A 26,069-nucleotide genomic window follows, 5' to 3' on the forward strand; every position below is an offset into this window, starting at 1 on the left:
GTTTGAGGAAGGAGAGAACTAATAGGCAGGATGGGAAGGGCAAGGATCTACCACCACCACCATTTTCCTTTAAAATACATGTATAGATCTTCATACCAATAGTTACCCACTGGAATACTGAAAGAAAGGAAGAAAAGGAAGAAAAGGAAGAAAAGGAAGGAAGGAAGGAAGGAAGGAAGGAAGGAAGGAAGGAAGGAAGGAAGGAAGGAAGGAAGGAAGGAAGGAAGGAAGGAAGGAAGGAAGGAAGGAAGGAAGGAAGGAAGGAAGGAAAGAGGTGAATATTCTTTAGATGAAAAATGAAAGGAAGTGTCTGAAGCCTAGGCAGACAGCAGTAATGTGGGTTCCACAGAGTATGGTATATCCAGCCTCTGGTGGATCAAGGTCAAGTCTTTCAATGAATTCAGAAAACAGGCACAGTATCAGCTGGTACCTTAAGCTACTAAGAACAAAGTGTACCTGAGAAATGCGGGGGAACTTCCTACAGGAGAAGTCCGTGAATCCCAAGTCATGGAAGCCTGCTGGAATTGAAGGGTTGTTCTGAATAAAAGGCTTTCCGGTGGGATCTCTGGGAAGCTGCTTGTGGATAACTGCATTATGGCGCAGCAAGCCCCGATGAGTACGAAAGGTAATGCAACAGATGTCACACCTGGAAAGGAAAGGAATAAAATAAAAATGACTTAGGGAATGCTGCAAGCATAAGGACTAGCATTCGTCTCACATTAGGCTGGCCTCCTTCCGCTTTCCCCATGGTACTAAGAACCTGCTAAATGGAGAACAAGGCCACAGCACGTCAGAAAACTATTGCCACAGAAAGACCATTTCAATCACAGTCACTTTCTACCAGCTTCTGGCCATTAAGTTCACTGGAAGTTCAAAGAATAGAGCAAATGAGAACTGAACATCACACATGGGCAGACAGTAAAGTGGCAGCTACGATTACAACCTCCTGACAACTTTCCTCATTATCCAACATAAAATATTTCGATGACTTTATACATTTCATTTCCCCAAGTTTTTACTTAAAAGTACTGTTAAGATAAAAAACAACAACAAAGAACATTAGTGACAAGGAAAGGCTAAAACAGACCTAGACAGCACACAGCTGCAAATGTCTAGGTAGCACCTTTTTAACTACTACTTAAAACATGCTACTGCATACCACTCAAATTCCTGCATGTGAATTTTCCCCAAATGCACTGCCTTTCCATAAACTTCCACTGATTCTTCTCAAAGCTTTTACGACAAATAAACTTTCTATAAAAGAAAAATGCATGCTTCTTGAAGGGGAGGAGGGCCAGGAGGAAGACCTGAAACACGTTCAAGACTTCTGACACTCATATATGTCCATCGCAGACAGCGTGAGCCCCCCAAAATGCAGAAGAAACATCTTCTCCTGTCCACACAGGATTTTTCTTCACTTCTCTTCACACATTCATCCAAACAAAAGTTTCCTGTGCACAGTAGACTTGCATGAAACAATCAAAGGTACGGGAAACGCAGCTATGCTCGAGGCAGCAAGGACTACGCAGCGACATTTGGCCAACGTGTCAGCAAACAAGCACTTTGAAACACCGGGTGCTTGAGCCCCGCAGCACGACAGAGCGCGTCCACTCTGAACCCAACAAGTGACACACAGCTTCACTCAACACGGCTCCTCGTGGTTACACCTCCAGCTTGCGACCAACGCTTGAGTTTCACGGAAGAGAGTACCAGTGAATGTGAAGCAGACAGATTGTGTCACTGAGAATATTATTTGCACTAGGAGTCTTTCACGTCTCTCCCCTCTTTAGTTCTCCCCATACTGTCTTTGCCTTCCACATCAAGGAAAAGGACATGTGCCTACTCATTAAGAAAACATCCTGCAATTAGAAATGAGTTCTGACAAAATCCTGAAACAACCCCCTCCCTGTCCTGTCCCTAACAAACTCCCATTGTTGTTCTTTTTATCACTACATAAACTTCCACAGACCTCTTTTATTCCCTGAAAGTGAAGAGATAACCGAGTCACTCACAAAGCAATCGGACTCGTAGTCTCTGAGTGGTGAAAGAGGCAAGTGTGAAGTATATGTACCACTGCTTTTGTTATCACGGTACCCAGAAGGCTGGGACATAAATATTATGCACTGCAGGTTTAATCTGTTTTATCTCCCCTGTCAATTCACTCGCATCCTACCTTTTTATAATCATTGCCAGCATAGTGCTGGCATTCCTTTAAACACAGAGCCACAGCCGTTTACAAGGCAAGTGTTCCCTTAAAGAGACCTGCTAAATGTGACAGCCGTCTCTGGTGGTGTGGGGGCAATGCCAACGTGCAGCGCTGCTCGAGCACCGGGACAGCTCGCCTGGCAGTACCGCCAACAGGCAGTACCTATTCCGTGATGCAAAGCTTTCATCTTCGGGGAAAACAATAACACACAACCACCAAAACCACTGGGGGAAGGAGGGCACCACAGGGTTAGGGCAGCCACCTCAAGAACTCGCGTGCTGCCAGAACAAACCCTGTTTTAGAGGTGGCGAAAAAGCCCGCTGTGAAAGCAAGCAGCGCTTCTGGCACACTCCTCCTGGTACCTCAGCACGTGGACCATGAGCAAGCCCAGCTGCTCCACGGAGGGACACAGACCCTCGCCCTCTCCTTGGGAGCCTCGAGGCAGCTCCAGGGGTCCCTGATGTGCCTGGCCTCCCCTGGGCCGGTGACCCGTTGTGCTGGCCGTGTCCCCTTGCGTGTGACAGGGCAGGCACAGCTACAGCGGAGGGGACTGCAGAGCTCCCTTCCCGGAGAGACAGCACCCACCACAGTGCCCCCAAGGGTTGGGCTGAGCAGAAGCCAGCACTGCTGGGCGAGCTGCCAGCCCCCCAGGCACCTCGTCCATACCGCGCTCCCTGCACTGGCTGTGGCAGGCTGATTTTCAGCATTGCTTTACCTAGGGCTCCCGTCAAAAGCTGCACCCGAGACCAGATCTTTTCAGAGCGTGTGAAAGGCCTTCGCAGTACACCTGTATCAACTATTACGTCTCAGGAGAGTAAAAATCTGCAATTTAAAAATGGTGTTTTCATGCAAAAAGAACCTCCCTCCCTCCCCCAAAACAAAATCCTTATTTCTGAAAAAGGCATACGTGTTCTTCTCTCTTCCATAAAGCATACAATTAAATACTCCTCTGGGTTTTTCTCTTTCCTCCTTAGTCTTCTTTTTTTCTTTCTTGTTGGGATCAAGCAAAAAGTCAGGAAAAAAGATTGAACTCTTTTTTTTTTTTTTTTTCCCATTAGGCCGAAACCAAGATCCTGGCTAAAAAAATAAAGAAACAAGCAGATAAATCATGCCTGTCATCTCAAGATGCAGGCACTGCAGGGAGCATCAGTGCTGCCCATCTCAGCTCGGCTGGTGCTGCAGCTTAGGGAACCACACTGGAGCCATGGACACCCCCTGCTATCCCCGTACCCCAGGGGGAAAGCGTACCCCTTCCTCCATGGTCCTGGCCCTAATGCCTCCCAGATGCCAGCACCAACCCCAATAACACCTGTTTGTGAGGAGTTCAGAGAGATGGAGTAAAATCTGCCTGAGAAAGCCCTCAGGGGGAACAATTGGGGCAGCCCCTCTGGGACAGGCACTGCAGGCGAGCTCCAGTGCCCTGGCTGGCACCTTGCGCCCCAGCCACCCACCGAGGACGAAGGACATCACCGTGAAGCTGCCCCTGGTGCTATGGGGTGCCACCAAGCTGCTGGCCCCAGGAGGTCCCTCAGGCCCTTCAGACCTCACTTGGGCTCGTCATTCCAGTATGGGTGCTGGCTAATTCAGACGCAGCGCCCAGTCGCCCAGCCGCATGCACTAAATTTTTTTTCTCGTGCCTTTCTGTTGAGTTCCCCCTGCTGCACCTCAGGGACTACGGGAATCTGAGTTTCTCCCCAGTGACATTAAATAAGCTTTGAATACAATTAGCACTGCAGATGTAGATAAGGACGTGTACCACCTCCAAGGAAAACTTACAGGTATGGAGCTTCAAAACCGAACTAGTTAAGGCAAGCATTGTGCTGTATTGACTAACTCGTGTGTTAATTTAAATTGGAGAAGGCTGCCATGCCTAACAATGCATTGACTGGCAGCTTTAATTTTTTTTAAGGAAGCCTAGCCATTAATTTGCCTGTTTTGACATCAGTACTATTTTCCTTCTTTAAGTAGTATCAATACCTACAATATTTTTAAATCCAGAAACACAGTTTAAGAAGCAAAGAGAAAGGAATCCTAGGTGATATGGACATTTTTCTTCATCTTGCTTAAACTGCTTTCTAAAAAATGGAGAATTAATGTGGAAAGTCTGAAAAGTCCAGCATATCAAATAAAGCATCTGAAACATATGGTAATACTTTGCTCATGATGAACTTAAACAAAACAAAACCCCTCTCCTTACAGTTTCACAAGTCTGCCCACGTGTAGTGCCAAGTCAAACAGGGATGGTATGACTGCAAAGAACAGAGATGGGAACAGGTTCTGAGGGTGTTAGCAGAACAGGCAGAGCAATGGCTCAACACCTGAGTGCAGATAAAAGCACCGTACTTGCAAGGTAAGTTTCCAGATGTACCAAGTAAGAGCTGTCGTGTTATCATGTGATTGCTGGCATTGGCCACCATTTTCCATTCTTCTATAAATATGATTACAGAACAGAGAGGAAAGCCGTTCGGTTCCAAACAGAGATTCAATTATAAGCAAAACCTGCTGTTAGCAGCTAAGACTGCTTTCCAGTGAGCTCCACTCTCAGTAGCCTTTACGTTACAGTCATTCATACCTGTATGAAGCGAGTGCAACGCTAGGACTCCAGCTTGCTGACAGAGGTGCACAAATCAAGTGGCTGAGAAAAAGAGAACTGCTGAAACACAAAAGCAGAAGCCTAAGGCAACTGCAATGACAGTGCAATGACCAGACTGACCTTGGTGCTCAGTCCACGTATCACACCAGGCGAGTCTGTTTAATTATTACTACACTGTTGCACTTTTTTTTTTTTTTGAAAATGCAGACAAAGCTTCTATGTAAAAACACACCATTAAAGAGCTTTCCATTAAAATAAATTAATATTCTTGAAATCTGTAATGCTAATTAGGATATAAAAGCATTTTAACATGCTTTAAGAAATAGTCAATCCTTTGTGCAGCTTGTTCAAGAGGCAAGCCAGGATTTGCTACACTTAGGACAAGCGGCACCTATGCAAGAAAAGTTTACATAAGTAATGCCTGTTGCCTTGCATTACACTCCCCTCTCGGCCAATTCCAATTTGCCAGCAATGAAAATAGTAGCTTGTTTTTTTTTTTTGTTTTTTTTTTTAGGAAAAGGAAAGACATTTTAGAAAGGAAATGCAGAGACCAATGACAAATTTCAAGCAAAATTCATCAGCCCTGGTTTTTATCACGGGTGATGCAGTCAAATAGCAAAGGCTTTTAATTTGATCCTTACAGATTTTGCATTTCAGTAGTCAAGATTCAAATGCCAAATAGTTATATCCATCATTCTCACCAAGGTATTAAACACGTAGCACACTCAGCTTCATCTGAGACTTGTGGGAAAAGTGCTCTGTAGTGTTCTTGTACTTAGGTATCTGAAAACATTCACGAGTAGACCAAAACCTGTAGTCTTCACCCATATAGCTCACTAACACTGCGTTGCACACTTTGTGGGCATTAACAAGTAAAACCAAATAAACTTCTAGGCCTTATCTAAAATAAAAAGCTTGGTACCTCTTTTTCCTTTCCTGACTCTGCTCTTTAGCAACTGCCACAAACAGAAGCAAGGAAAACAAAGCAAGGATGAAACATATCCTGAGACAGAAGTCATTAATACACAGTTAGGTTGTTAAATCACCTAACTCCTCCCTCTTAAATCTCTAATAGGCACCCTAAATCAATTTCCACCCTCGTTGTGTATTATTCTCCTTTCTGCCTCACATTAGCGCAGCTCTCCTTATGAGCAAAGGAAACTCTACCCTGACCGAAAATGAACACAGCTGGGCTCCCATCCATGGAGGGATGTGCCTACAAGTAGGCATGAGAGAAGGGTGGGCAACTGCCTCCAGCTGCCTGCTGCCTGCCCCACGGATGGGAGCAGCCTCCCAGCCTCGCCACCGCCAGCAAAGCGCTGCAGAGGAGACTGATGAGGAGCATGGGGGTGGAGAAGGGATGGTTTTAAACACGTAAGGGCTTTCAAATGTCAGGTTACAGATGTATTCCCCTTCAGGAGCAAGGTTTCTTTACTTCTCTCTCACTTCTTTTGGGGCAAGGCAAGGGGAGGGAGATGAGAGAGAGCAAATTGGTTTCTGCTCCTGTGCAACCCCACCCAGGTCCAGATACTCATCTCTTTTTGGATGAAAAACCCTTCCTGGCCTCCACACCCAGGGCCCTGGGAAACAACATCCAGCAGCTGCACTAATCTCCCCACTTGCTGCAGATGAGTGATGGAAAAGCAGCAGCGCTGTGAACGCTGCTCCTGCCTCCCTCCCAGGGATCCCTGCGGGTCCCCCCAGAATCACAGCGTGTCCAGCCCCGAGGGATTTGCTGCTCTTCTGCCTCCTCCTCACCCAACAACTCTTCCTCCCTCCCGCCAGCACAGAACAGGGGCAAACCCCGCTGGAACCCTGCTGCAGGTCTGTGCTATGGGGTTTGCACGACAGCACAGGGAGCCAGCTCCCAAGAGGTGCACAGGGGACCACAACTGCAGGGCTTGCTGCCTCCCATGAAGGAGGGACTTATTTTAACTTGTCCTATCTCCTGCCTCCCCACTGTGCGTCTGACTTTGCTCCCAGCATACCCCGTATCTCCCTTTCATCCTCTCCCCCAGAGAAGCCATGCCTGGCTGTAGCAAAAGCTGAAACCACCCTGCCAGGCCTTCTATTTATAGGGGGATGCCCAACGCTGTGCGCATTCCTGCAGCCGCGCTTTGGTCCAGGCGAGAAAAGTATCGCGCAGGAGCCGATGTGGGCCCGGTATGAAGCGGGGTGCTGCCGTGCTTCAGAGACCTGTCAGCATGCCGCAGCACCAGTCAGCACCAGTCCCAGCACCAGTCCTGGGGTGTTGTGACTCCCACTGCCAGAGCTCCTCAAGTGGGGTCGACCACCAGACGGTTTAGAAAGCAGGCACGAGCCATTTTTGGCATAAATATCCATCTGTGACATCTTTCGACTTCCTTTGTGTGTGAGCAAAGACGAATCAGAAAAAAAGATCTCACTTTTCCCTAACACTGTAATGAACTGTCTGTGCATGCCCAACAGGCTTTTAAAAAATAAAACTAACGCTCCTCACCAAGTCACGTAAGAAGAAACACATCTACAGGCACTTGGCTATCCTACAACCATCGACTGGTGACAACAGGGCTCACAAATGGGCGCAGCCGAATCTGGACTGAACACACTTGCCCTTATCTACATTCACAGGTAAGCTATGCTCAGCACGCAGACATGACTGTTAACACAATAAGCAGCAGCCAGTACTTGGAGAGAGTGTGCGTATAAACAAACCCTGGCCATCGGGACCAGACAGGCATGCTAATAACCCACTTTGGCTCAGCCCTCTTTCCCTCCTGTATTCCCTTTTACGAGAAGCTTTCCTCTGCAGTCAGCTTTGCATTTTACCCACTTTCTATTCTGGTAACCGAGCTAAGATATTCACCACCATGTGACACACCACACAGCTTCACATGAGAGCGTCACTCCTTGTGTCCATTCACTATCTGGTATTTTTACCCGGCTGCTCTGGACTCCCAGTCCTGTGGCACAACGAGCTCCGTGGTGTGAGCTGACCACTTCTGGGATGGAGCCGGACTTGCGCAGCTCTTCAGATGGTTCCCATCTCTCTCTTCTGAGCAGAAACTTCAGAAAGTACTTAAAATGCAATTCTGGTCTGCTTTTGCAAGACAGCATACAGACAGATGCTCAACCCACAGATTTTACTTCCCCTTTTTATTTGCTCAGTAAAAGGATGCACTCACCAGCTTTCCTGCACCCCCCCTCCTTTGCCTTATGGGCATTAAGAGTTGCATTGTACCATGCCATATTTTTGATCCCACTATTTACCAGAGCTGGATTTTATTGCCAACAGCTGGCTCATGGAGTTGCTCCTGCACTGAATATGCTTGGAACAGAGATCAGGATTCAGTTCCTAGTTTTTCTCAGCCAGGTACCAAGCAAGCAAGCAGCTTTCTGAGCACAGGAGAGTTGGCCCAGCTGGCAATGCCACACAACTGACCCTTGTGTCTCTGTCCTTGGTTATAAGAAGTCTTGGAGCAGTTAGCACTTGGTAACTCTAGCAAACATTCCTACATAAATTATCCTTGCTGGTAGAACCTAAAGCAATGACTAAGAAGGGAAGTGTCAGGGCTACAGAGTGCCAAAACCAAAGGTCAAGGAGTCCATGACACGTCCATGCTAGAGCATCCCCTCTCTCTCTTTCTCTGTATTCAACAGCTGTGCAGGTTACAACAACCTCAGAATTATCCAGCAGCATAGTAAGAGCTCAAGTTTCATATTTTGAAGTGCAAACAACAAATGAGACTTATCTATGCACACACCAATGCTTGTGATCAAGATGGAAAAGTATGGTATTTCACAATGCCACATGAAGACTACTTGTCATTCATGCTCAAAGTTGCTTCCAGTAACAGTGATGTCAACTACTAGGAAGAAAATTCTCTTCTCACCACAAACCTGTAGTTTTGGCTCACAAATAATAAAAATTGCATACAACATTTGGTTTTCAAACACATTCACTCTTAATTTTTCAGTGTCACTAACACCCCCTTCCTACAAAATGATGACTGTGTGTAGAAAGCAATGTGTTTCACAAAATTGAAGTCAGCAGGATTATTCTGTACTATATAAGGAGAGAAAGTGAATTCCTAAAGTTGCTTAAGTAGGCATTGGCAAAAACAGGAATGAAACTTAAGGGGCTTTTTCTGGTGTTTTTTTTGGGGGGGGTGGTTTTTTGTTTGTTTGTTTTTACATCCTGTACAATGTACTTTTACTCAGTCACATTGCTGCTCTGTTCACAACTCAGTCTTGTACTAGTCTTTTCTACCGCTGGCAAAGAATGAAATAATAATCTCAGTACACTTTAAAATAAGTGTTTTATTTTCCTGGGTATTTTATCTCCCCAAAACCAAAGTAGAGAACCACTGTGAAGAACGGTAACTGGGCAATGAACATGTAACATTCTAAGTACCTGGAATAATTTTGACTCAAAATCCACTTGGTTTTGACTTTACTTAAAATAGGCTGCTCATGTGCATTAGCTAAAATGGCTGGTATTGGGGTGCAGGTCCAAGTACCATCTGACCACCTGACACCATGCGCTGAAGAACAGCGGTGTGCTGGCAAAGGGGGGAGCCTGGTGACGAGACTGACTGAATCACAAGCTCCATGCAACATCTCATGAAACAATTTACCCACGGAGTCAAGGAGACCATTCTCAGAGCACTGAAGTTATACACCTTCCTTCTGAGCAAAGCCATGTTACACCAGGCCACCACAGCAGCATTTCCTACCTGGGAGTGTTTTCAGAAACTTGAGCTCACAGCGGTTACCCTGGCAAAACTGCAGGCAGATGACAACAAACTCCAATGGTCAGGGTGTCCTGACACTTTTCATTCCAGGTCCTGAGCTGCTCTGTTGCTGTATCTTTTACTGATCTAACTGTTCAAAACAACAGCTTTCTATGGGGGTGTTCACCTCCAGCCAATCTGACTTTACAAGTTTCAGCAAAACTTGGGTAGGCTAGTTTGAAGAACAAGGTAGACTGTGAATGGCTGTTGGTTCTTTGCTTGGAAGTTTTACAGAAGTACATTACCCTGGAGCAAGAGAACTGCTTTTGCTGTTCTTGTGAAAATATGCCTGGGATTTGGCAAGTTACGGAGCTTAATAGATCATATCACTGTTTGGACATGCTCTGTAAAAGGTCAGAAAACTTCATCTACCCTGAATCCATTCATGGCAACAGGCATCTACTGGTACTGGTCTCTAGGTCAGCTCAGTGACTGAGGCAGGCAGTGTCTTTCACACCCTGCAATGTCTTTTTTTTTTTTTTTTTCTTTTCCTGTCTGCTTGGTTCCTATAAAAAAAGTCAGCAGAAACAAATCCTGTTATTGTAAGCAACACCACACTTAACGGAGTGTGATCAAAAAGTCCACCTAGTGCTCATTAAGACACAGGCTTTTACCACATTTCAAACTGTACAATCTGTCCTTGCTGAGAGCTAATGTTGAAACATGCCTCTGTGAAAGGTGGGAACTGCCATGTTATCACCACCTCCCTCCTCCTCTCCGCGGAAAGATGCACGGCCACAAGGAGCAGTGTAAATGTCTCCTTGCTGCTGAGGAAGGAAAATTAAAAAAACCTCAGCTGCTGGTACAGAGAGTACTGTAAGAAGCCTCCTGGAGGAGAGAGAGAGGAAATGAAAAGGGTATGCTCTGGTTACAGAGAAACCCAACGGAGGAATTTTTCAGTGTATGTACTTTTTTAAAAGCCACACGTTTTACTTTAAGCCTGTTCCATTGTACTTGCCAAGGGAAAGAAGAGAAACCTCACATAGCGCCTCGAGAGGCTTCTCCCCAGGAAATCCTCACGTCTCCTTCGCTCGGGCTGCTGATGGTGCTCAGCGCTGCCTGTCAGGCGACCTTTACAAGCACATTACCATGTTTGACAGCAACCCTCAGCCACAAAAGTTTCCAGAGAAGTTACCCCGCTCCGCGAGGTTTCTCATTTTCCCTACTGGCTGCCCGGCGTTTCAGCGCCCTGCTAATTATATCGACGCTCAGATACAAACTCACCAAAATAGACGGTGTCCTGAGGCCCCGGCTGCAGGGAAATGGCTGTCGGCTTTAAATAATCCAGGTAGGGAGGCTCAGAAAGCACCGCTGTGCGGCTCCCCCTGGCTAACAGGGATGCAGGCAGCCTCGCCGGGACCAGTTGGTGTCACTAATTGGGGTGCGGGTCCCAGGGCTTCAAAGGGACAGAGGCTGGCCGGGGGGTAATGCGCGCAGGATATGCAGTGCCGCAGCCCGCTGTCTGTGGGACAAAGGGCCCTATTCTCGCTCCCTGGAGCAGGGCACTTCTTACCGTCATTAGGAGACAAAGATGCCCGATTTGGGCTTTTACATAATCGAGAGAGACTCTCCCAAGCGGGAGCCTCTCTCACACAATCGATGGATTAAGCATTGTTTATTCTGCTGCGAGTAAACAATGAGGTGCTCCCAGCTCGGGGCTTTACATGAAAAAGCCCTCCTCGGGAGGACAATGCGGGATGTCTTTTCATCCGCCTTTGAACAGCTAACCCTGCGATTCCCGGTTGTTCATTTGACGGTCTCTGGAAGGGTACGGGCCCACCCCGTGAATTAGCTGCTCACACACCCACCCAGGGGCTGCCAGACAGCCCTACCTTTCCTGCTTCTCCACAGGGACAGACAGATGCCTCGCTCCGGGAGAGAGGATGTTTGCCCTGTGGTCCAAGCAGGAAAGGCACGGCTAGGCTGACAGAGCACGGCTTATTTTTTGGCCGTGACACAACAGTTTGTGCTGGGCTACCTACGGCCGTAGCCGCAAACCAGCTGCCAGACCCAGAGCATCCGGCTGTGGGATGCACATCTGATACCTGCCTCGCAGAAGTCCTGATCAAGTGACTCTAATTTTACAATACTGGCAATAAAAGGAGACCGGGCATGTTCTGCTCTCTGCCCTTTGCTCATAACACAGGCGGTATGCTTTTTTGTTTGTTTGAACTTTGTTTAAGCAGAGTTCTTCCTCCTTGTCTTCTACAATAAGGAAGCACCAGGATTTGATGAATGCCTTCTAACACTTTGCAGTTTGCTCCCCAGCCACAAACACACCCATACACACATGCCTCCTGCTCTGTTATTCTAGCAACATGTTTTTTGTTTTCTTCATCTCTTTCACTCAAAAAAACAACCCTAAGCCCCACAAGAGGAATCATTTCAGTCACACTAACTCAGGGCTGAGAATGGCACACCACATTTGGCATATTTTGTTGAATCCTACAGTCTTGCAGAGCTCAGAACCAGGGAATTGCAGCCCATGCCTGCCTAGGATTTAACCCATCTTCTGTGGGATGAAAGAGTCACCTTAACAGCAGCCCTGACTGCTTACCAGAGGATTTTCTGCTAGGTTGGGCCAAGCAGACAGTGTCATTTGACTTGTCTAGAGCAGGACAAAAGGTGTGTTTTAAGCCAGATAGACAGGGCAAGCTGCATCTGAGTACGTTAGCTGATCAGGGGAAATCCTGGCTTCCTTGTCTTGTCCTATCTCCACTGAAATGTCTTAAATTGCTAAACCAAACATTTGACAAAAAAAACATTACCAGCATCTAGACAAGCCCATAAAGATCAGCATCCCAGCACCACCCTTAACTGTTGCCCACAGAGCCTGACAATCAACACCGACAGTCGTGGCTTTGATTTAGGGACACATTCTAGCCTTTGTTGCTCAACACAGCTAGGGGTAACAAAATCCATGTCAGGAGAAAGTTCCCGAAAAGCAAGTCTCCCCATCCCAGCAGAAGAGTTGCATGAAGACGAACAGCACTGTTTGCACAGCCGGTGTCTTTCTGCCTTGCAGCAGCAGACTGTAAAGCTGCCAGGCTAGAAGGGCATCTCTTCTGTTATCTTTTATCCAACACACAAAGCCAGAACACACCTCTCCACTTAGCTTCATGGCATATGGCCTAGCAACGAGGTTGTATCTTCATGGAAGCTTCAAAGTGAGGCTAACATCAGGTTAAGCCTAATAATACAACCATTTTCTCTAAAATGTCACTGAGATAATTTTGCCATACACTTGACTCTTCAGTGGGGGTTAAATAACAACTGTTTTAGTTTTGCCCTGCAATGAAAATTTACTTGATTTACTTCAGAAACAGTGAACTTCATTTAAATACCTACTATTTGCTGGACTAAGTTTAAGAAACAGCTTTTAAAATCCCTTCCCTGTTAATTACAATACATACAATGCCTGTTTAAAAAATGGTTTTGCACTTATTTACCAAGGCTTTCTGATTTAAAAAAAAAAAAAAAAAAAAAAAAGTTAACCTCAGGTCTGCTCCATCCCATCGTACTAAGGCAAAGTGTTCAGGAAAGAATGTTGACACTTCAAGATGTTGAATTCTGCAACCTTCTGGAAAGATCACTGGAGAGTCCAGTGTCCTAAAATACGCCCAAAACACTGACAAGCTTCTGCAAATGGATAATCTGGTTTCATAAAATAGCAGCTTTTCTACGTGTTTAAACTAGACTTGGAATACCTCTTTTATATCTTCATGTATCTGGCTCTACTTTTTTCTATGGTAAAAAACAGGAAATAAAAAAGTATCAGAAGTCCCAGGAGCAATTACTTGAACGAAAACACTAAACTGAAACACCTTCCCAGACAACTAATAACTAATTTTTCCTTGTTAAGAGATGCTGATTTAAGCCAAAATCCAAAACATTCCCTAACCTCAACAGGCAGAAAAGCATAATACATTTTACAAAAAGTTTGGAACCAGAAACTCATCTATCTTCACTCACTCCCACGACAAACAACAAAACTTTTATATCCAGTCTTCTTCTTTTCCTCAAGAAGAAAAATGTCATAGGTTTGTTACCTGAACACTTTTATTTTAAGCATCTTTAGTTTAACTTGTTAAAATTTTGCGATGGTGGCATTTTACAGTTTCACATAACAACTGTGATGAGTTTGGAGGGGAGGAAGGGTGCTTTAATTTCCTCTAAATACATTCCCAGCTATTAACTGGCAGATTTTCTGTATTAAAAAAAAAAAAAAATTACCCCCCAAAAATTAAGCCTTCCAGCACCCTTGTGACATAAGATGAGGCAGAAGGGTTTAAAAAACAGCTCAAAATCACAACAGGGGACAGTTAACAGTGCAGAGGTCTGAATGACGCCTGGGTCTCTCCCCTTCCCAGCAAGCTCCCTCAGACCATCTGGTGACCAGAAATGCTCTCAGGCCTATTTCTTACCTCAGCGAGTTATCTGGATGTGTCTCCATGTGGGACTCTAGCGCATACTTGCAAAAAAAATCTTTGAAACACACTGGACAGTGATAAACGTCGTCGTCCTTCTTATCCCCTTCACCTGACTGACCATCTTCGACGACCTTCAGAGACAGGAAAAAAAAACTCACTAGAGTGAATTTTAAGCAACAAACCCAATATGCAGTCCATTCAAAGTCCTCCTCTCAAAAACAAAGCAGCGGGCTTCACCAGCAACTCTGCTGCAGGTGACCAGAAATGGCTCATTTCGGGAGCAGCAAGAGGGTGAGAGGCACATGTGAGAATACGCGCGACAGAAAAGGAGGCTCAGCAAGAGATGAAGCGTGCAGCTAAGTCACGGATATATCAGTTCTAATGAGAAACTGTGATGGGAACAACTTATAAACCCCTATGTTTATATACCACTGAACTAGCATTCCTCCCCCTTCAGAAAGCCAGGCGAGCTGTCAGACTAAATTATTTATGCCACTGAAATACTGCCAACTGCTAACTCAAGTGGTCCATGGAAAAGCAATGAACTTCTGCATGTTTTCTATAGCCCTCTTCTGATTACAGGGAGAAAGCTTGCACAGGAACAAGGGGATACTGAGCTAAATGGAGCTGCTACTAGTTCGCCATTTAGAGATTGTAAGTGGAAAGGGCTGAGTTAAGTTTGGCAGTCACCATACATTTTGTATAAATGACTGAAATGCAATAAAATATTTCATAAACAAAACTCTAATGGAAATGTCTAGCCTTCAAATAAATATTTTCTGGTTGCTCTTGCAACTCAAATAATGCAGGATTATGCTACTGCAAAAGGGAAACATGCTATACATTTTTTTTCTCCAGACCAAAACAAAAATGCACTTAAGTTTTTTCAGCTTTTGAAGTAAACACTGTTTCTTTTTTAAAGTTCCAGTCACTATCCTGCAAGAATACTAATAATTAAACAAGGGAAAAAATAGGGGAAAATCTATGGTAGCAGAAGAATAGTTCATCCTCTTCTCATTCAACATCAGCTAATACAAATCATAAGCAAACCAGAAATTTATAAACAGCATAGAAAGAAAAAAAAAAAGGAATTATTTCAGTCTCTGAAATTAGAAATTCATTGTTGATTTCAGACAACAGTGCTGACGACAAAGGAAAAACATGGTATCTTAAAATGTACAGGGCTGTAACAAAGACCAAATTTATGTATTCCCATGCCGACTGCATGAACACAGCAGCTGGAAGTTTAGGAGGCAGCCAGGAAAGCCTTTCGCTGCATGCCTGGTAAAGAACCTTTTTTGCAGGCGTCCTCTCCTCTCTGTCCATCTCAGCATCTTGACTAAGTTTCCGTTTCGAAGACAATCGCCTGCGCTTCAGCGGAGACGGGGGAGTTGTGCTCGCTGTGCTGTTTGGATCCTTCTCATGAATCTTCATGTGCCTGAGCAGGAGGGGGAAGACGACACTGTCAGCGGGCAAATAATTGGGACGGGAAGTCCGCGTAAATTTTAGTGCCAACACTCCTCCAAGGTTTGCCTTTAAAGGATCGCGGCAGAGATCCCACAAACTGCATCGTGCTTCTGAAAGGGAGCTGGGGCACGATCCAGCATGGGCTCTTTACTGCGCCCCTGAGCGTGCGGGGTGGTGGGCATAGAGCCCAGCATCTGTCCCCGTGCCCCAGCCCACAGGACGGCTCTCACCCCGATACCGCCTGGCCCCAGGAGCACCGCAACTCTCCCCCATCACCCGTGAGGCCCTGCTTCTGCCCAAAGCCACGCGGTGATCCACACATCTGGCCGCAGTCTGGTGGTGGTCAAGCAAGTAAAAGCCTGCAGCTCAGCACCCACTTTTCTCAATGCAAAAGAAATGCCTTGTCTTCAGCTGGCTCTCCTTTTTGCTGCTTCGGACCATACCCCAAATTGCATCGGTATGCCCCAGTGTCAGAATGACACTTACATGCACTCCTATTTCCTTCTCAGCCTTAACACAGAATACTGGTGCACCCCAAAATCAGATTTCAGCTGCAAATGTGAAGTCAGGATGTATCTGCTAATACTGTTTAGCTGCAGCAGGTATGGCTTGAGAAATTCAGTATTGCCAAAATGTGTTCACAAGCCCCTGTCCCCAAGGACCATGACTATTTCTTGTCACAGAGGCACTGAAAAAGGGAAAAAAGATTTCACAGAGCCCATCCATCCTTGCCCCAGGTTACAAGTACCGTCACTGCAGGATGGGTCTCTAAACCCCAGCAGACTGATCGAGAGACATCTAGTGCATCTCTTTGGTTCCCTGATGCTGTGTATAAACTCGAGGGAGGAAGTGGCTCAGGAAGGAATCTCACGAATATCTGCACACCTGCCCCACTTGCCCCACAGTCTGCTGTGTTTGCAGCCCAAGGAAGGTACTCTCGCCCAGTTAGATGACAGGTATTACTCCTACGTTTCTTCTTCAGAGTACTCAAAGCTTAACTAGCGCTTTTTTTAAAAAACAGATGTAGGGCCTTGGGCCTTAAATTTTCTGTACTCAAGTGCTTTCAAAAATAATCTAACTGAGGCTCCTACCTTCCTATATGCGATGGAAATTCTCACTTCTAATAGTTAGAAATAGGAGTGTAGGAGAGAGGTGTCCTTTGTCTGTGTGACTGACTTCAAAGCAGCACAAGGGAGACAATGTTAATGGCATTTGGGCACGCTCCTTCAGAAGTCACACCACCAACTCAGCTCAGGACAGTGCCATTTCACTTGACTGCACGCTATCATGTTCAAACATGAGAGAATGTTGTAATCTAAACGAGTCTCATATGTCCTCATAACTGCTTGGGTGTTATGACATAAAATCAATTTTAGTTTTGAATGCCAAGGGCATGATGCTGCAAGATAGCACACCGGACCAAACTGACCCACGGGCAGAAGCTGCTGGGATGACTGTCTCCCAGCACAATGCTTTTTATTTGTTTCCTTTCACAATCTGTGAACGTTTAGATAAAGCCAACTAAATTACTGTCTCAAACTACACCCGGGCTTCTGAGGGTGTTATGTAGGAACAGCCAGCATTCAAAAGCCCCGGATGTATCAGAACCACTGCAAGATTAACATGGCTGGTCAGATGCTGCCAGCTTTCAGCTCCCAGCCTTTTGGTGGACCAGACTGAGCCCCCTGGTAACCCTCACCAGTCACATAACCAGGGGATGGATGCTGGTGACATGTGTTGATCACAGTGTGGGAGGCTCCAGAAGAAGAGAGCATCTGTGTGCAGATGTGTCCAGCCAGCTGGGTAGCAAGAGCTGCCCACAGTGGTTACAGATAAACCTGGAAAGAAACTGGGAACGACCAGCCAAAAACAAAGGATCCAATTCCAGAGGCACAGCAAAATGCAGAAGGTGGTCTGTTGGCCCTTTTTTTTTTTTTTTCTCTTTTTTTTGGTAAAGAGTGCTTTCTAGTTTTGATGAGATCTCCCTTTTGCATGTGCCTGTCCCCCCAGACAGAGCCAGCCAGCCAAACAGACAGACAGCCTGCACGCTCACCCTTCTGGCAGCCTGGCTGACACCTAGCTAGTATTACTTGGCCAGTAACTTTTCACAGAGGTAGAGAGTGAAAGCAGTCGAGCTAAATCACATTCACTTAGAAAACAAACAACAACAACAAACTGCTATACCTAAAGCGTGGGACTTTTTGTTTCTATTTTCTTTCCAAGTCTCTTTCTGTTGGTATCAAGTATACAGAACTTCTGTTTAGTAGCTACCCATGCAAAACAGCTTCCTCAGGGCTGAGCTATTTTCCCTGCTGTTCATCCATCTGCTTAACTCTGCCTGTTTCAACAGAGCTGCTCCTACGTGAGAGGGGTGCAATGGCACATCCAGGGTGTACCAACAGGAGAAACTGTGGAGACCTCCAGGTGAGTGCCAGTCCAGCCTGGCACCTCCGGCCGGCTTGACACAATCCATGCTAATACACCGGCTCCTGCAAGTCCCAAAAGCAGTCCACCTGTGTTTGCAATATAATGCATGCTAATAAGGCAGGGCTTGTTAATGTGGGTGCAGCACCGCAGCGACAGGGCTTTGCTACTACACCTGGCGCTGAAGTCACCAGCTGTCCCCAGCCTGCAGTTCTCCTGCCTGCATTCCCATGCACGCTTTTGCCATGCCCGAAAAGCATGAGCAGAATCCATACCCCCAGCAGGGAATACGGTAATCCCTTCATGTTTCAGCTTTGCATATTTGAAAGGAAGCAGCCTGAGCTATTGAGCTATAAACAGGAAGACACCCTGACTGCACCTTTGACTTTTACTGTGTAGGTCAAATATCACAGACACTGTGATAGCTCCCTGCATCCAATCATTAAGGAAAAAGAAAAATCTGAAACCAAAGCAACAGGTTCCAGAGTTCTCAAGGAGAGTTGCAACCTGTCCTCTTCATTACAGCAAGCAGGTTTATTCCTTTGACAGGTTAAGCAAGTTTCACTACATCGAGTCAAGGGTGGAGAGGAAAAAGATTACTAGAGCTACAACCCAAGATAAGCGTGAAGATAAAGCTGAGCAGTACAAAGGATAGACACAATCTTCATCTCCCTCTTTTACCTTGCAACATGGATGTCATTCTGCCTCAAGAAAACATTTATCACCCAACTTAGGTTGAACTGCAGAAGATGCCAAGTCACATCCACAGACTTTCTTTTAAAGTTAGATGTTCCCTTCACCAAGGCTCCTTTTACTTTAAAAGTTTCCTAACTAAGGGGGGGGGGGGGGGAGGGGGAAGTGTTGCCTTATTCTCCTTTAGAAGAGTTTGCCTTGATTAGATCTTACATGTAACACTGAAAATGCTCGACCTCACTGTTTAGCCTGCCAAGACACCAGAAGAACAGGAACAAAGCTGTGCTTAGAAGTTATTTTCCCATTGTGACTATAACAACATATTTTGGCCTGACAACACTGGCATACTTCGAACGCGAAAGTCCGGCTCATAAGTCAGCCTGGCTTTCAGAATCTACAGTGACAAAGGAAAATGATATGACATTGATAAATTCTAAAAAATAAAGATAAACACTCAACACTTTAAGTGAGGAAAAAAAAAAAGAAGGGCAAAATAAGGACATGCACGGAAATGCTCATGTTCAGCCACAGAACCAGCTTACAATAACACTTGCCAGCATCTCTGAAGTGACCACTACCTCGGCTCAGGAGAGCTGAGGGAACTTTACTTTTTTTCTAATTTAAATCAATGAAATGTAGCTGTGAGCCATCCTACAGGGCAGCCCACGAGCAGCAGACAAGCTCAGGATGGCGCAGAGTCCTGAAAACTGCACTGCATGCAGTGGTTATCAGTCCCCCCCAGCACGCAGGTAGGTCACACACACTTGGACAAGTTCTGTGGCGTGCAACACTAAAATGCAACCACGATTCACAAGATGAAATGAAGGAGACAAAAATCTGTGCTTAATACCAGCGAGGATTCTGAGCGCTATGTGCTAGTTGGCTTTGATTAAACTCTCCGAGCAAGTGATAGATCTCTATTTAGAATGAGTCCAGACACAGAGCCAGAAGAATTTGCAAAGAATAACCCTGAAACGGCAAGAGGAAATCAAGTATTTTCCAAACAAGGTCTGATCCACCTCTGATCTGAACTCTTAACGTTTAAGAATTGCTATGCAAAAAATGCAGATAACTTACTACATGCTCTGCTTTTCACAGCACAGCTGTACGTGAAAATGCTCTCCTCATAATCTCTTTCCTCCCCCTCACAAAAAGAATTTCACAGGTGAGCCAAGAGGATCCAACTGAGCTATGACTGTGTGCCAGTCGGCCCTCACAAAAAAACCACATTTTTCAACTGCTTCACTGCAGCTGAAAAATTCCATCCTCCCTGGGAGAATCACCTTCCGCTTCCCCTCTTGTGCCACAGCTTTCCTCTTCCCCCAAGCATCACGTGAACAGAATGACCAAGATGATAGTGCACAAGAATTCCCCTCACTTCTGCTCTTTTTTTTCTAAAAAAAAAAAAAAAAAAAAACTAACAAAAACAAACAAAACTAAAAACAAATGGGCAGTAAGTCTTTGTCCCAACAGCGCAGTGCAGAGCGTGATTTCAGAAGGGTGAACACTGGACCAGAACAGTGGCAAGCGAATACTTCACTGCTTTTCACTGAAGAAGAGACTTTTGTGAAAACAAACAAATGCAGAACTCAAGTGCCCTACTCCTTTTTCTCTCCTTGGATGGTGTTGGATCAGTGCCTAAGGGAGGTGACTCACGGGGAGGGGGGGAAGCATGTGCCCTACTGAACTGATACGCAGTTTCTATTGGTCACATCCCCATCTTTACTGCGTCTCCAAAAAGGGTTGCTGCGTTTTCTTAATGCAGAGGGGATTTGCATGTTGATCATATAAGCTTTCTGGAGGTCTCGAAACAGGGCAGCCCACATCTCCAGTGCCAAAACCAGAACGTGGGAAGGTTTTGACTGGCTGGCTCAAGGCTAGAACCAGGAGTCAAAGCATCCTGAAAGAGGCAACTGCACAACACAGCTGCTCCCAGCTCCGGGTCCCGCTGAATTATGAACAAAACCAGGAGCTCCTGCTTTGCATGCAGATAACCCGAGCAGCACCACTTTGGCTCTTGGGGAGGAAGCATCCCTCTGCCTCAGCTTGTGTGGGAATCCCTCACCTCTGTCTCTGGGGAGCAAAACCGCACCATCCGTGCGCCCCAGGTTTCCGTGGCTGCCGATGTGCTCCACATCCCTGAAAAAGGGCATGCCTGCCCCAGAGGCCCAGGCAAAAGGAAGGTGTGGAACAAAAGGGTGGGTCTACAGCCTCTGAGCAGGGTCCAGGGTTAAAGCCTCTCCCTTATAACCATGGCAGCACAAGCACTGCTGGCTTTCAGTCAAGAGGTTTATGCCAGGTAGGTCTGATTAGAAGGAGCAGCATGTCCAGAGGGGGAGCAGCAAGCAATTTCACTGGGGCCCGGTTGGGAAAGTCCCAGCATCTAAATCAAGATTAATTCTTGAGCACAGGATCCAGTGCATGTACAAACACCCTCCTCCTCCCTCACATCTCCACTTCTGTGAAAACACAGTGGGGAGGCCAATGAATCTGGGCATTATCAGTCCAGAGAGATCATCTGACAGTATCAAGTTCAGGTTCTGGCTTCATATCCCACATATTATTCTAAGTTTCTCCACTTTACCACTAGATGTACCCTATACTCTACTGAATTGCATATTGCTGTTCCTCATCTCCCTTGTGACTTCTGAGCAGTCTGGTATCAAAATCTAGGGGATGATTCTCACACATCTGATACTTATCTGAAGACACTCACAGAATGAAAATAAAAAATAATGCTTTTTAGGCTTTACCTTATTGAAAATATACTACTGTATTATTTTTTTCCCGAAGTAGAGTTCCTCAAGTTCACCAGGCTAGTCTGGGAAGGACTGAGCTGGTCAGATTCCCTACGCATGATTTGGTTGATACAATTGCTTTACTTCTTCCACTGTTTTCTACCCTGAGATTTTTCACTTACTTTACTACTTTCAAATAACAGTAAAATTTCTGAAGAATCAAAAAATATATATTTTCAGTAATCTGCAGTAAAGAACATACCTAACATTAAATATGTGAGCAACTTTCTGTTTAAAAACAAACAAACAAACAAACATTTGCTTTATCTAAGTTTCAACTTTGTGTCACCATATCAGGACCAACAAGAGCGCAGGAAGTGTGCACACAGGATGCAAATTGGACCATGATGTTATTTGGACCCCACAAAATGAAAAAAGTCTCAGAGAGCGAGAGAAGGCAGCCTTCAAAATTATACTGCTAATGTCTCCTCTGAGAAATTTCTATGTCATCTCAGCTTTGTCACTGTTGCTTTGTTCTGCTTAACAAATCTTACTTCAGCCCAAATGGTCCAGAAATGTAGCAAAACACAGGGGACTATGCTTCAAAGCTTCTGCTATTTGACGTGCATGGGAAATGAATCTTAAACAAACAGAAAGTGAAGCAGCAGCATTTTTTGGAGCAATCACTTAATACACTTCTGCTAACCCTCTCCTTAGTGTCTCGTGAATATGACTGGAACTTAAGTCAAAAGTACAGTAACATTATACCCTTGGGTTAAAGAGTTTAGTCAGTTGTTTGTTCGTTAAAACATGTACAGAATCTGTATCGACAATGTATTTCCAGTGCTAATTACAAACAGCAGCCACTTAAGAGAGCAATTCACTCAGCCCTTGCCAGTTGTAATCACAGGAACCAGAAAGATGCAGGTAATTTTGCAAATCAAACCTGATCTGTACTTGGATGAGTTTCTGTTTTTCTTCTCCATGGCTCCTTTGCTACTTTTATCCTCAAAATTACAAAAATGATCCCAAAAGCCCTAAGCCACACAAGCACACTTCACAGCAAATTGAGAGGCGTGACAACACAAAAAACTCAACTACTTGGGAAATGCTTTCTTACACCAATCTCAAAACAGATTTCAAGCCCCACCAAACAGCCTAGTCTTAGCCAGTGACGGATGCTAACCTGTGGCGAAGGGAACAGCCTGCAATCTCCAGGGCTCAGCTGCTGAGCGCCATGGCAATGCAGGCGATTCCACTGAAAAGCCCGGGCAGGGCAGACAGGTCCCGGGAGGACCAGGTGGGGAAGCACTGACTCACTTTGGCCGTGTGTCTGCAGCCACGTGCTGCCATGCAGACGTGCCGCCAGTGTCCCTCCGAGCCCAGTGCGGGCTGCTGGGCCTGTCCATCTCCCTGCGACATGAGGCACAGCAAAACCAGCCTTTCAGCGGGGTGGCAGGCAGCATCATTTGGGTGACACGAGCGTAATTATTTAGATCCGCCCAGACTACCTGGGAGCACCAGGGTGGCAAAAGCCACCTGTGACTGGGTTCAAACAACAGACTAGAAACCTCTTCCAGCACTACCAGGCTGGCCTGCAAAGTTAACCAGTGCCATGCAGCTGCCAGTACGTGACACCTAAAGACATATGATACATGTGCATGCACACAAAGTATTTTGTATTTTTATCCTGGAATAAAATTTTTCCTTTGCTGCCGAATAAAGGCAAGTTGCAAGCGTGACTGAGAGGAAAGATACTGATCTACAAATCCAAAAAGTGGGGGGGAGGTACCATTTCTGAATAATTATGCTGTATTCACAGATATTTAAGCAACTACTTGCGACGCAGAATCAGCAAGTTGTAACAGGCTGGGATTGATACAACTGCATTCCCAGCTTGGCTCAGTCACTCCTGTTCTCTCTACCAGAAGTGCTGTCAGAACACCTCAAAGGAAAAAAAGGGAGACAAATATTTGCCTGATGATGCTGTGACAGGGAAGTGATTCAAAACATGCCTCCAAAGCAAAGCTTACCAAAGGACAGCAAAAGAAAGTATTCATTTGCCGACTGCATCAAACCTTGCAGAAGGGAGGGCAAAAGAGGCGAGAAATACAGTCTGAGCTTCCCAGTATCACTTCACCAAACTGCCTGCCTGCAGCCTGCATTAAATTCAGAGCAGACCTAAATTAACATTGCCAAATACTGCATGGAGACTTCTAAGCCGTAAGAAACTCTTTAATAAGTATTAAACAAGATCCCTCTGCGGCCCCCATGCTTCTTTAAGCTTGGAGACAAAAGTTTATTAACAACAGTAAAACTAAGCAGGAAAAAGGCTTTCAAAGTGTATGAAAAACCTGGCCTGGGACATTCTGAACTGCTGTTTTCTTTCATCTTTTTGGAAATTTGTGGTTTTCAGGCACTTCCTTTAGTTATCATGGTATAAAAGGCTTATCAATAAATTCAGAATTGATTTTAAAGTTCACAGTAAAACAAGTGTGACTAGATGGTAAGGACAACTGAAGCTGTTTTAAATTTTAGCATCAGGGAAAAAAATCAGAGAGAAAAAAAAAATAGAGAAGGGATGTCAGAAGGTCTTATCCGTAACAACAAGCAAGGCTGAAGAAGTCCCAGGTACGTCCTGCCTCCCCCGACACCGCACCCTTTTAACAACCAAGCAAACATTAGCCTCAGCTACTTCCCAGAACCAGGCAGAGCCCTCGTGCAGTTGCTGCCCTGTCACACTCCAGTGTTGAGCAATCCCGATGGCACAGAGCAGAGAACAACTTGCTGCGTCACACAGCTCAAGGAGGAAAAAATAGACGGCCACAGGGCCACAGCCATGCTGGGGATGCTGCGCAGATGGAGCCCAGTACCTCCCCCCCCACACGCAGGCCTGCAAACAAGGAAGCTGAGCCAGATAACAAGCACATCTTCGTTAAAGCAGGGTCTCCACATAACCCTGATATCTGCAGTCACCAAGTGACTCGAGGGGCAAGGAAGTCAGGGTTATCGCTGCACACACAAGTTGTGCAAACTCCTGCCAGCGCTGCAGACGGCATCCTAGCAGGCCCGGCTTCACGTGTTCAGGCCATTTCCTCTCCTGTTCCTGAACATGTGGTCCTCCTTCCTCACCAGCGGTGATCTCACACACAGCACCAGGAAAAGGTTTCTCGTCTCGTTCCATGGCTCTGCTTTAGTCCAGCAGAGTCGCTGGAAACTGCAGTCCCCCCACGACTTCTGCTACTTTACAGGAGGCAGCAGAAACTGCAGCAGGACATGGGGAGTTCAGGATGCTGGGCCCACACAGAAGCTGCACACCTCCTCTGCTTGACGACATCTTTCCACACAAAGCACTGGAGTGCTGGTGCTGAGGAATTACTAAAAATCACCGAGACTGTTCAGAAAACTTCAGCTAAGGGAGCAGCCTGACAAAGTCAGCACACCTATTGATGCCCTCAAGAAAGAGAAAGCAGCGCTTGTACTCTGGGTGGTATTCACCAGCTGCACCATGGTGCTACTGCTTTATAGACCTTTTTTTTTTCTTTTTTTTTTTTTCTGAAGCTGTGCATCGTGCAGGTGAACATCACAGCTCAAAAACACGAGTGAAAGGCCCCAGTGAATGAAGAGCTTATTTTTAAAAGGGGAGAAAAGAGAAAGGCAAAATAAACCCGCTGACCCCGAGAGGGGGCACATACTGCAGTGTGCTGGTTGCAGCATGCTGAACTAGAACAGGTCGAGCAGGTTAGATACTGGGGGGAGAAAAGGTAAAGCTGGAAGACACATTAAAGGTGGAACGACAGCAACCACAAATGCAGTTTGAGATAGACTTTTTCCTCCTTCTCTTTGGTACGTGGCCCAGGAGTCTCTTCAGACAACATTCAACACGCACTCATTAGGGCAGCAAGGCAAGCATTTCTGACATGCACGCACAACAGGCTAAGCAAAGATTTCCCTAACAGACAAACTTTCCCAGCAAACTTTCTCAGCAACCAGCATTTTCTACGCAGAATTGCCCACAGTGAAGTACAGACCTAGAAGACAAACCAGAATGCCATCTGGACACGCTGCTTGTTAACCTTGAGAGCCAACATATCCACAAGACACGCTACAATGTCAGGCTCATGGCAAAGGACTAACAGCCCCTCAACTGGCTGCAAAGATCACCTGGATTTTCTAGTGCTTGCAAAGTTAAAGCTTGTATTTATTTTGTGGCTCTTTCAAGGTGAGAAGGGGAAGTAACATCCCCAGGAATACTAAACCTTTAGAGGAGGTGATGTTCCTGAAAGGGTACATACGCTGAAAGATCAAGGTCACCGCAGCCATGTGCTCTGCGACTAGCGTCTAATCTGTCAAGTGGCTTGTGCTCATTTGAGCTGTGACACGGGTAACAAAGCAGCACTAAGCTATGCTGAATACACTCTGTTACACGGAGATTTATGTTACTGCCTGTGAGGAGGGTGTTAGTACCCAGCAATGTCGGACCACCTTCCCCTCGGCACGATTCATACCCAAAACCTGAAGTGACCACTGAGGGCAGAGCGTCCCCACTTTGCCTGCAGAAAACCAAACCGTAATAACCCACAACCTTACAAGGTGCAAGCTCAGATTTAGGTATTAATTAAAGGACACGCACACACACAAAATCTGGGGCTGAAAAGCTCACGGAAGTGGTTCTTATGTTTAGGTACCGAAGAGCTGTGGAGATGCAAGTATAATGTTCCTCATTGTGTACGCTTTGGTTCTCAA

General features: G+C 45.8%; 1 protein-coding gene across 4 annotated transcripts in view; it reads right to left on the minus strand.

The window, feature by feature from the left end:
* Positions 1–26,069, minus strand: part of RREB1 (ras responsive element binding protein 1) — a gene marked incomplete at its 5' end in the record, with an annotated part of 120,842 nt that overhangs the window by 23,628 nt on the left and 71,145 nt on the right. For all 4 annotated transcript variants that reach the window (XM_084281958.1, XM_084281957.1, XM_084281960.1 and 1 more), the window contains 3 exons: positions 457–646; positions 13,996–14,132; positions 15,295–15,439. In XM_084281958.1, coding sequence (XP_084138084.1) covers positions 457–646; positions 13,996–14,132; positions 15,295–15,439 — 472 coding nt within the window. The remainder of the gene's footprint in view (positions 1–456; positions 647–13,995; positions 14,133–15,294; positions 15,440–26,069) is intronic.

The sequence above is a fragment of the Netta rufina genome (genome assembly GCF_964035555.1).
Source record: "Netta rufina genome assembly, chromosome: 2".
Taxonomy (NCBI): Eukaryota; Metazoa; Chordata; class Aves; order Anseriformes; family Anatidae; genus Netta; species Netta rufina.